Source organism: Mesitornis unicolor, unplaced genomic scaffold (genome assembly GCF_000695765.1).
Source record: "Mesitornis unicolor isolate BGI_N332 unplaced genomic scaffold, ASM69576v1 scaffold10533, whole genome shotgun sequence".
NCBI classification, from domain to species: Eukaryota; Metazoa; Chordata; class Aves; order Mesitornithiformes; family Mesitornithidae; genus Mesitornis; species Mesitornis unicolor.
Genome location: NW_010172587.1, coordinates 8057 through 20202, shown reverse-complemented (window position 1 = coordinate 20202; position 12146 = coordinate 8057). Strand labels below are relative to the sequence as shown.

Sequence of the window (12146 nt, the reverse complement as noted above, 5' to 3'; positions counted from 1 at the left end):
GCTCCCCGGGGCCACAGCAAACCTTGATGAAGATAACGGCATTTACATCTGATATCGTACCCATGGGAGCCTGTTCAACCTATGGCAACTGAAGGCCCACACTGAAACCCTGAATCACCTTGACTGCAAGCTGCTTTTTGCTGACGATGCTGCCCTCGTTGCTCATACGGAAGCAGCTCTGCAGTGCTTAACATCCTGCTTTGCAGAGGCTGCTGAGCTTTTTGGGCTGGAAGTCAGCTTGAAGAAGACAGAAGTTCTTTACCAACCTGCACCTCAGGAAGTCTTCCATCACCCCCACATCACCATAGGCAAATCGGAGCTTAAGTCAGTCCAGCAGTTCAACTACCTAGGAAGTACCATTTCCTCGAATGGTAAGACTGACAAAGAGATAGACAGCAGGTTAGCAAAGGCATACAGAGCTTTCGGAAAACTCCATAAAAGAGTCTGGTGCAATAATCACCTGAAGAAAAGGACAAAGATTAGTGTCTACAGAGCCACTGTGCTGTCTACTCTATTATACGGGTCTGAATCATGGGTCATCTAACGCCACCACCTGCGACTTCTCGAACGCTTCCATCAGCGCTGCCTCCGTACAATCCTAAACATCCACTGGACTGACTATGTGACCGATGTCACTGTCCTTGAACAGGCAGAGGTCACCAGTATTGAGGCCATGTTGCTGAGGACGCAGCTACGTTGGGCAGGGCTCGTCTCCAGGATGAAGGATCATCACCTCCCTAAGATTGTGCTCCATGGTGAACTCGCCACAGGCTGCCACAAGAGAGGAGCCTCAGAGAGTTGATACAAGGACTCTCTGAAACAATACCTCAGTTTTGGCCATACTGACTGCCATCAGGGGTCCACCCTGGCCTCCAATCGACATGGAGACACACCATTCATGATGCTGCTGTCTCCTTTGAGAACGCACGTAGAATCAGTCTGGAGGAGGAAAGGCAACACAGAAAGAACCGCGCCTTCCCAAAACCGCCTAAGGAGACTTTCCACTGTGCCCTTTGCAACCAGACTTGCCTATCCCACATTGGCCTTTTTAGCCATGAGCGCGCTTGCAGCAAGCGTGGATAGTGCCCTTCCCTGATCTTCGTTTGCGAAGTCTAGCCGTGATGATGGTGATAAGCCAGATAGGATGATAGGAAGTTTTGGCTTGTCTGGTTTTTGAGATGTTAGGATGTTTTCATTCAAGTTGACAGCCAAGTCTGTTCTAGCAATACAGTGTATGTCTGACAGTCTGCAGTGTAATTGGGAAATTGAAGTTTTCTCATGTGCTTTACATAAACACTGTTGTTTTGAACAGTTGCATCCATGTTTTATAGCTGATATTTTCTGTCATGGAAAAGTAAATTCGTGTATTTGAGTGCAATTTTAAGCACTTCACTGTGTCTGCTATTAAAACTTCTTGTGATTTCATTTCTTCTGTTAGTCACCTCCAGGTTACTTGAAGGAAATTCTTGAACAGCTTCTTGAAGCTGTAGCTGTTGCCACAAACCCATCAGGACGCCTCATAAGTGAACTGTTTCAGAAACTTCCTTCTAAAGTGGTGGGTATTTTAACAATATTGGTTGTGTTCTAAGTCGGAAATGTGGATGTTTATGTGACTGGTGTTATACACAGTGATGGGCACACTGAAGATGCAGTTCTTTGTTACTGTCTCATCAGTGGCTGACTCCAACTGCTTTTAGAGCTTCGCTTCCTTCCTTGCCCTTACCCACTGGTTCCCAGCCCTTCATTGCAGACTGAGGAGTGCTCTGTTCTGCCAGTGCACGTAATTGGGGTTTTTTGATGCAGAGTTTTTAATCTTTTAAAATATGCCTGATTTCACTGTTATGTTTCGGGGTGTAACAACTTTAATCAGCAAAAGAAATAGTCTGAAGACCATCGCCATGTATTTGGCTTTCAGACAGAACTATTCCTTTATGTCAATTTAGTGATGAATGTATTGGTTAATTCCTTGTATCTGGCTAATGATCTTGCTTGCCCAAAACGAAGCCTGGAGCTATGTTTATGATGCTTACGCTGTTCTTCTCTGCAGTTCATCTAAGAGCTCCTTTTATGAGCTATTAGAACAATAACTTTGTGACTATTTATAGTAATACATGAATTATTTTTGTTTTCCAGCAATATCCAGATTATTATGCAATAATAAAGGAGCCCATAGATCTTAAAACTATTGCCCAAAGGATACAGGTACAGTGTGAGCATGTTACTGTGTTATAGTATAGACTTGTTTAACAGTAAGCATTCTAAAATTGTTAGGAACCAAAGTTTATGGTAGTAGCAAGGGCAGTGTGTTTTTCCTCTGCTACTCTGAAAATCCGAACGCTATGCTGATTCAGTGTTCTGTCCTGGGTTAGTGCTGCAGAAGCAGCTGCTGAAGATGAAGCACTGTGAGCTGTAGTGTGCTGGCACTGAGCCTGAGTATCTTGATGTTTAATGGTTTAAAGCAGTTCCTTGGCAGGTTCTGCTAATGTAAAACATCGAGGTATTGAAGCTTGCTTGTGCATTGTCATCACCTACTTTTGTTCTAGTGCTATAAATAGATGGTTTGTACTGATGCATTTTTCATCTTACTTCTCTAAGTTGAAATATTGTTCTGTAATTCTAGCATTTTGTGTAATAGTGAGGGATAGCACACAAATTGAACTAGAGAATGAAGGTAAAATAACATTTTGTCAGAACCCTTCAGCATCAAGATAATCTAACATTTTACATATTTTTTCAATCTTATACTTAGCATTCATGAGCACTGTAAGGACTTGGCACTTATGTTTGTTACTTTCTTTTCCTGATTACTCGTTCCACATATCTGTTCTCTTTATAAATATGTTTGTGTTTTTCTATAAATGTTCCCTTTATTCTAGATGAATTGCCTTTGCTTTTCACTACTGACTTAGTTCTCCTGCTGTCTGAAAATTGCCTCTTTAACCCTTAACTGTTTTTTTGCTGTATAGAATGGAACTTATAAAAGCATTCATGCAATGGCCAAGGATATAGATCTGCTGGCAAAGAATGCCAAAACTTACAATGAGCCTGGTTCACAAGTATTCAAGGTTAGTCTCAGTTGTTCATAATTTGGTTTGAGTTCAGATGTTCTTTACTGCTTTTTGTGCTGATTGATCCTTAGCATAAGGCCCTAAAGACTGATTGCATTTTTTTAAAAATAGCTGTTAGTGGCTTTTCCTTTTTTATATTGCTGTTGGTATAATTGAGGTGTATGTAATGTTTGGGGTTTTTTTTCTTGAGGTATATGATTTTTTTCCAATTAAAATTTATCTCTGGATATGAGTTACATGACTTGCAGGAACAGAGGATCCTCTGTAGCAGTGATTGAAGTTGGAATGGCTGAAACTACGGGTTCAAATGATAGTGGTAGTACGCAGCTGCTACCTCTCTTCAGATTGCAGGAACTGGTTAGGATTTTCATCATAAGCTTGAAGATGAGAGTCATACTTTCTTTGCATAGTTTTTGAAGATCCTCTTCCTTTTAGCCATATTTTTGTGACCAAATTGGAGCTTCTATCTTTTTTGTATTTAGTTCACCAGCATTTTGTGTACAAATTATCACATTGCTGTTTCCACGTACTCTGGAAGTAGGAGAATTTCTGTGGTAAATTATTCCTGTGTGCTTGGTTTTTAAGGGCTTTGTAGTGAGAGACCGTGTGTGTGTGTGTGTGTGTGTGTGCATAAAATGTTACTGTGTAAGTGGTCCTTGGACTTTGCCAGTTGCACATCAGTTTGGATTGTAGTTTCGGTTCCTACCAACATTGCTTATACTTGTGACCTCACTCAGAACTTACAGTCTCTGCTTTGTGAACTCTTATTCCAAGTATTGAGTCCACAGGTATGGAATGAGAGAAAGCAAGCAGTGGAAAGCTCGTTAATGGTAGTAGCTTGTTGATTGCAAAGGCACAAAACCTCATTTGTCTGTTCAGTTTGAAGTTGTGTTTGTCTGCATTTGCAAATTGTAATGGGTTTTTTTTAAGGATGAGACAGAAGATGAGCTCAAAGCTACTCAGCTGTTCAGTTTGGTTCTCACAGGCCACTGTGGGTGTATTTCAGGCAGACTTTGTTCTGTGCTTCCTTTCTGATGCGAAAATGTTTTTTATCCTAAAAGCAAAAACCCCTTCGTTTTTGTTTTAGATGTTTAGATAGATGGATGTGCCCGACTGTAACATTCTTCACTTTCAACATTAAACAAAAAAATTCTTTTAATTGACAGGATGCAAATGCGATTAAAAAAATATTTAATATGAAAAAGGCTGAAATTGAACACAGTGAATTGGCCAAGTCAAGTCTCCGAATCAGGTACTGCAAATAGAATTCCTTTTATAATCTCTTATAAAAATGTCTATAGGCATTCCCTTAATTTTGCTCTAGAGAATATAGTGAGAGATAATTGCTTGAAAACTTAGTTTATTACTGTTTTAACGTTATGAATCATAAAATAGCTTTTGGAAGGAAACTTCTAGTTGAAATACTGTGGTGACATGTTGATGTGATGTACTTGATTGTGAAAATCAGTTTCAGTGAATCTTTTATAACTTAAGCTACGACCAGCTTCCACCGTAAGTGTTTATAACTTAAAACCAGAAAAGGAACAGTGAGGAACAAGGTGCTTTGCTTGATGATGGATATTCTTGAACCTTGTTAGGAGCTGAAACATAAGAGCTCACAGTTAATTGGGTAGAGGTAGAAACACAGGAACAAGACATCAGAGGGGATATTTAGAAGGGAAGTCCATATTATGTAAACTCTTGTTTGAAAACCAGTTTCTAGCTATGAAAAGAGGCGCAGAACACTGAAGATCTGCACTTCTTCATTAGGGAAGCATAGCTTTGGTCTTGAACAGGCCAACCATGAAACATGGTTGGTAGCTCTGTTTGTTTCATGGATTGATTTTATTTAGGAAACAGCATTTTCTTCCCGTGAAAGTCTGTGCTGTACAGAGAAGTGATGCAGTCATTTTTCTTAACTGAAATGCAATTGAAATTATTTTTGTATAAACTTTCTGCTTTCGAGTAGTACTCAAAAGTAGGTTTAGATATTGTTTGCTCGTATGAGCTGTGTAATTTATCTAAAAAAATAAAGCAATGTCTTGCAAGTCATTCAAGGAGTTAGCAAAGTATCTACAAGGTGGACTCTTTATGTGTTTGAGCTGTTTGCCGGTATTTGATGCTGGAAAGTAACTGCAAAGGTTTATATGGTACAACTGAGAACTACAGTACTCCCTTACTTTACTGAAAGACAGGTGAAATTTTTTTGTTGTCTGAAAAATGCACGTCAGTATTAAAAGTGTTGCCTATGATTATTATGTGTGAAAGAAATGGAAGTTACCTGATGGATTTTTACTATTTGGTACTTTGAGAAGTTCAACCTCTGTAATGGTTTTTCTAGTTCATTTGTTCAGCATGAGCGTGCTTCCCATGTTTGGGTGAACCGTCATTGGAGCATATAAAATATCTGTACTGTTCCAGTGCAATTCCTGACGCACATTTTGATAATTTTTCTTCTTAAAAGTATGTATAGTGCCAGAAGACATTGATTCTGCAGGCACTGAATGCGTGTGTTTGCTTTACAGTAACTGCAATGACATACAGGCATGGAGGTTTTCTATTTAATTTGTGATTTTTGTTTTGGTTTTCTGTGTTGGCCATTGCTGAAACTCGGGATGTCATCAGTGTGTGTCTTGTTTAATTTTGAGGCTTCACTTTTTTCTTCAAAATAAAGCTGTTTGCGTAAGAAGGGATGACAGATAAATCACACCGATATTTGTTAGCTGAATTCCTCTCTTGCACTGCCAACCCATTTCCACTTCTCAGCTGCCTTATTGTAGATGTTCTCTTACGTACTGTGTTCTCAGTAGGCCTGCAGGTCCTGAACTAAGCTGAGTGTCAGAATAATTGACAACTCTCGTCTTTGTTTCTCTAACCTGGAAAAAACAAAGCCTGCTGCAGGCAGCAGTAATACTGGGCTGAAGGCAAAGGAATTTGGAGTGGGACAAAAGTATCATGAAAACAGAAACTTCCACCTGCTGTTCTGCATTTCAGTGCTTGCTTCTTCAATTGAGCTATTATTCCTTGTTTGTTTGTTTGTTTCTTTATGCTGAATCTGCATCACAGAATCATTGTTTTTATTTAAATTCCTAACTGCTTAATTGTCTCAAGGGGATTCGCTTTTACCTGTTCCTGATTTTGGTAAAATGCCCCCACTAGTTCATCTGAAGTAAATCTAGTGTATTTTTTTCTGGATTTACATCTGTTTTTCTGTGGTGGTGGTGCATCAGGCTTAAATTCATCACAACACTACTAACCTGGTTTCTGCAGACATGTTACCTCTGTGCCAGAACCCATGCTTTTCTGCCACAGAGTCCATTGTATCCTTTGTCAAACTGAATTGCTCTTTGTTGGTGCATTTAACTGTCCTCCCTTACATACAGTGACAAAATAAAGTTGCTGACAACATGCGCTGAAGCGACTTGACCGTGATTTTGCTCAGTATCGATGAACCATGATGAGATCTGTACGATTAGCTTTATCTGGATGCTAAGGAACATTTTGTTGGCTGCTTTCATTGCTCTTGTAGGCTGAGCTGTGTGTATAGCTATTCATCCTCAGTCTAAATGTTACCTTCCTCTGACTCTCATAAACAAAATCAGTATTAATGCTGGGGCACTAAATGTATCTTAGTATGACTTGACTTTTAGCTTTAAAACGTTTTGTATCTGTCTCTGAACCTTTTGGCTGATCTCTCGAAGTAATTCTGCAAAAAGCTTTATCCTTGCTGCGTCTTTTCTTGGGTCTAAGGTGGGCATCTTTTTTTCCCCTTTCCTTGGCTTGTCTCTTCTGCCTTAAGGACTCCATCAAATTTGACTGCTTCCAAGCTGACAGGTCCTTCCTCACAGGGTAAAGGCAGTGTTGGTGATGAGAGAAATTCTTCTAACAAATATTATCGGTAAGTAAATTGTGGACTTGGAGGAAAAGCTGGGTCATCAATATATGGAAATTATAAAATTTAAAATTTTGGTGGGTATGTTTTATTTTTTTTTTAGTTGAGTGCTCGTCGATATTTCAGTATTTGAGATTCAAATATATTTCAGTCAAATATCTCTCAAGTACGATTTAATAAGTTACTTTGCCATAGTTACTCTTCTGTCTTTGATTTTATATTTAATATTTCAAAACGCCTGTCATGAAATACGCTGTATGCAATTATTTCCTTAGAAGTGTTCTGAAGAACAACATGTTAAGCTTCATTACAAAATAAAGCAGGTGAAAGATAACATGGAAAACTAAAAAGGAATAATACATAGGACTAAATAATAAAGAGGTGGACAATGGAAACCAATGATGCCTGTAAAAACATTGCATTGCATCTGAGATGCATTTGTGGCAGACTTGCGGGGTACACTGGATTACTGTAGGCTTTCTGGTTTCTTCTTTCGGTCACCAGAGAATTTTGGTACCTAGCAGAGGTCTCATGTCTGCACTCTGTGGGATACTCTCTTGAAAGAGTACTGCTCCTGGCTGATTCCCTGCATGTGTGTGCTCTGAAACCGTGGTTTGACACAGCAGCTGCAAGGATCCTTAGGGGATTGACTCTTGGTACAGAGTTGGTGTCATTTAACGCAACCCATCTGCTTTTTCCTAGTGTTCACTTTTCTCTCGGAGGGAAAGGTTGAGCCCATTGCTGGAGGTGCCTAAAGAGGTGACCTAGTGGAAAGCAGATTGTCGGGCATAGTCTACAGTGGAGGTGCAAAATGCTGTGCCACAGATTTGGGGCAGAAGACGCGAAGAGAGGAATGCTGAAGAAGTCTTTGTGAGACGTAGCCAGCGTGGTTGCTGATTTGTGCCACTGAGAGAGCAAACTGCTCACATCCAGGCACTCGGATGGGGAATGAGAGCAGATAGCGTATACAGCTTACAGCATGTTGAGTTCTGCGCTTGGACAAATCCCTGTAAAACAGGAGCAAATACATTTATTAATTGGGAGGGACTTTTTATCATCCTTCTTCTCCCCAATAATTCAAATACTCAAGTATTCAAAGTAGGACAGAAGATAGATAAATTGAGCTCTAGGCTTCTGATTGTGTGTCCAGTTTTTCAGTTTGATGGATGCTTCTTAGAATACATGGGTCGTTAACAGTTTCTCTTGTTAAGAGCTCCAGTCTTTTCTTGCATAGCCATATCTGCATTCCTGATAACGCAGGCAATAGCCATGAGCCTCGCTTGTTCACTTACGCACTCTGGGTGACTGGTGATGGTTAACATCACCTCTTTTCTTTAATTTTGCACTTTTTTTTTTCTTTCTTACAGTAACAAAAGATCAGCCCAAGGGGATCGTTTATCAGCAATAACCATGGCATTGCAATATGGGTCAGAAAGTGACGAGGATGCAGCTTTGGCTGGTAGGAAACGAAACACAGTTTCTCTGTTTATTTTATTCAAATAAAGTATTCAAAATGAGCAAAACTGTAGAGCTCCTGACACATTAAAAATCTCTATTTCAAAAGTATTTTGTAGTGTTTCCAAAGTCAGCATGTAATTCTGTTAAATTCAGTCCCTGTTTCCTCTAAGTGTGAATTTATAAATGTACATCTGGTCAGATAGGGTAGGTCCAACTTGTCTGCATGTTTTTCATTTAGTGTGTGTGTGTGTGTGTGTGTGTGTGTTTCCAAGTATCCTTATCGAAGCTATAGGAAACTGTTGCTTGGCTTTATTCCTTCTCATATGAAACAGAAGAGAAGATGCTGGAGAAGACATCGGGTGCTTCTTGCAGTAAAAGAGATTTACAGTGCTGCAGTTGTTTGAGAGAAATCTCGCTCACACTGGTTTCTTCTCTCTTGTTCTCTTGTACCACTGGGTCTCTCTAAGTACCTGTCAGGTTTTATTTTTTTCAGGTGAAGGAAATCTGTATGAGATGTAAGGATAGATACATTTTAGAACTTAACATAGAAGTATCTGGTCTAGCCTAGCAGTCCTGAAAATTGCATGAAGGTTTATATTATCAAAAGCACACAGAAAGGCATGTCTTCATAGAGCACCCTTAATTTCATAGTAAGCAGGTTTTAGCACTGTACTATAAGCATATATGTATTATATCAGATCTTTCAGTATAGGTCATAAGTTCTTACAGGTTGTCTTTAAGTTAGCCTGTCCTGATAGTGACATTCTCAGTAACTTCCTTACGTTCATCTCGGAGCAGGTTTCCAAAATGTTTTTGTACATACACTCTTGTTTCATTTTTTGTTTACATTACTTCTGTATTGATGTGAAGTGATGCATCTCTTCAATATATGTATTTGAGGCATTTATTTCACGCCTGGTAATTGAACTGTACTCACCACTGTCTCCTGGTGGATGGATATGCTGTAGAAGTTTTCCAATCATTTTAGGTCTCGCTGTGCGCAGAAGTTTTTCCATCCCTGGTTAGCCCATAGTTCAGTTACTGCTTCAGAGCAGCTCCTTTCTGGGAGATGTGAGGAGTATTTATTAGCTTGGTTCAGTGTGATTGTTAGCTGCTATTTTTCAGATTGTAATTCTGTAAAAACACGTAGCTTTTTACATCTTTATATTACTTGAATTCCTGAAGTGATTTAACCATTTTCAGGTGCCACTTTTGCCATGGACATTGTTGTAATTTTCATGTGGCCTTCCCTATGCGTCTGAGATTTTTGCCTTGCTGCTGTTGAAGCTCTCCTGTCTTTATTCCATCCACCTAAGAGGCAATGTCAATTTTTCCGGCAGATCTCTGTCATACTTAAGATTTTCAGTCCTTCTAACATACTGCCTGGACATCCCTGTGCTTTCAGTCTGCGATTGTGAAGGGTGTTCATTTAAACCAAGTCGTCTTTTTGTTAGTTGCTTATGTTATCTTTTTTCCTTCCTCTGACACTCATGAAAGTAAATAAGAACTAGGCTGCATGACTGGACATTAAGAGCACTTTCTCCTTCTCAATAGAGAGAACTAAATCTTTGTGAGCTTCTTTGGTTGTAGCGGTTGCCTAAGCAATGAACAATATCTGTTTCCAACTTGGAGTTTATCGTCACGGTTTTGAAGGATGAAGGTGTGTTGGAGCTTGTAGAAGACTTCCAGCTCAAACATACTAGGACATGAGCAGCTTCTGCAGCTCCCCTTCTCGTCACTGTAAAGCTGTAAAGACAGGCATAGATGGTCATTATGCATTACTTGTTTACAAAATGAAATATTTTTAGATAAAGGTATTTTATTTATTATTATTTCATTTATTTTAGTTTTGCTAGCATCTATCTTTAGTTAGACTTTGAGCATTTGTTGTTGTCTAGATGCTTTGGGACAACAGAGACGAGTGTTTAGAGAAAATCACTTACTGAGCAAAGACTGATTTTCCTTCACATACATTCACATACTCTCCTCTCTCCCTCATCATTGAGTAAGAGGACAGGTATATGATAAGTGTGTTGATATCTGATAATAAAGCTCAGTTCCAGTGGTAAATTAGATGGCGTCCTGCTTTTGCAGTGAAGTCAATTTAACATCACTCCATTATGAAGCTGTTCCTTCATTAGGAAACAGTCACTGTGGTACGGAATCAGCATTTTCCTTGTGACTGCTGAGTGGCACATATCTTGTGGTTATGGTGTACTACATTTGTTGTGGATTTTTTTTCTGTCTGCTGGCTGTAGGTGCGGTGACAGCCGGATGAAAGGGGAACAACTGATTTACTCTCCACTGCCAGTGTGCGCTTGGTGGGGATGCGGGACCTAGTGCTACTGCATGTTAAAGAATCTACGTTTTTGCCTTAGATTGTTCCACAGCAAAATAAGTTTTTTTCTGTTTTCTGATCTGAATAGCACATTCTTCTTCAGTTCTTAAGATAAGGGGTTTCATATTAGGAGAACGCTGTTGTTTTCTGAATATGTAAGAATATATGTTTGACACTTTGCTTTTAAAGAACATACACATCATAATTAAAATGTTTCTAGCTGTATTACACAGAATCCCAGACCGTTAGGGATTGGAAGGGACCTCCAAAGCTCATCCAGTCCAATCCCCCTGCCGGAGCAGAAACACCCAGATGAGGTTACACAGGAAGGCGTCCAGGCGGGTTTTGAATGTCTGCAGAGAAGGAGACTCCACAACCTCTCTGGGCAGCCTGGGCCAGTGCTCTGGCACCCTCACTGAGAAGAAGTTTATCCTCAAATTGAAGTGGAACCTCCTGTGCATACAGCTTTATGTAAACACTTTCCTTTTAGTGTCTGTTTAATTTACATAGATTTTTATTTTAGGGAGTGTCTTGTATTCTACTTCTAATACAAAGGAAGTGCATTTTTATTTAAGGTATTGAACTACTTTGTTGCTGGCTGCCATATATCAGAAAACACTAATATACTTGACTGTTTTCTTATTTTTTCTCCTTGGTTGTCCTGGTTTTGCTGGGATTGAATAGTAGAATTCCCTTTTAATGTTTCAGCAGAGCTGGATTTCTGAGAAAACAAGCCGTTCTGCTTTTCCTGTCCTGTTTCTTACTTTTTGATGGAGCACCCAGGACTGAGCTGTTTGAGTAAACAAAACCAAAGACAGTATTTTGCTGCATAACCATATTTTGGAGACCTGCTTTACCTGATAGCATTCCCTTGGCTGTTAGCATTTATCTCCATGTACAGGTTGGTTTGTTAGGATAACATAGTGCTGCCTTCAATCTTCTGTGGAGTTATTCTGCCCAGGGCCTGCTTTGAGGGCTACTGTGTAGTTGCTGCTGGGCCATTAAGTGATGCTCACTGCCATACAGAGAGGTAATTAGGATAATTTTGAGTGCCTTCTCTGAATCAGTAATATTCAACGTCTTCAACGTCTGCACATGCTTGCATCTGACTTGTCTGGTAGATGTTATATATTATACACTCACGTAGCTCTGCAATGTCAGACTGCAGAGGAAAGGTGATAGTACTACATTGTTATGCAGAGTGTCCCCTGGCTTTGACATCATTTCAGCATGTCTTTACTGAACTTGGATAGAAAGACTGAAAAATTGCCAGCCTCCACTGAGCAGTAATGAAAATACCACCTGGAAACAGTGTGAGTGTTAGACAAAAGACAGTTCTCTAACTGAATTACCCAATGTGTCCTTTCCTTCAAACTGTAACTCATAAGAG

At 39.7% G+C, this 12146-nt stretch overlaps 1 protein-coding gene across 1 annotated transcript in view; it reads left to right on the top strand.

The window, feature by feature from the left end:
* Positions 1-1438: 1438 nt before the first annotated feature.
* LOC104537534 (protein polybromo-1-like) overlaps positions 1439-12146 on the top strand; it is a gene marked incomplete at both ends in the record, with an annotated part of 11934 nt that continues 1226 nt past the window's right edge. The window contains 5 exons of the mRNA XM_010180439.1: positions 1439-1555; positions 2134-2202; positions 2967-3065; positions 4235-4320; positions 8328-8419. Coding sequence (XP_010178741.1) covers positions 1439-1555; positions 2134-2202; positions 2967-3065; positions 4235-4320; positions 8328-8419 — 463 coding nt within the window. The remainder of the gene's footprint in view (positions 1556-2133; positions 2203-2966; positions 3066-4234; positions 4321-8327; positions 8420-12146) is intronic.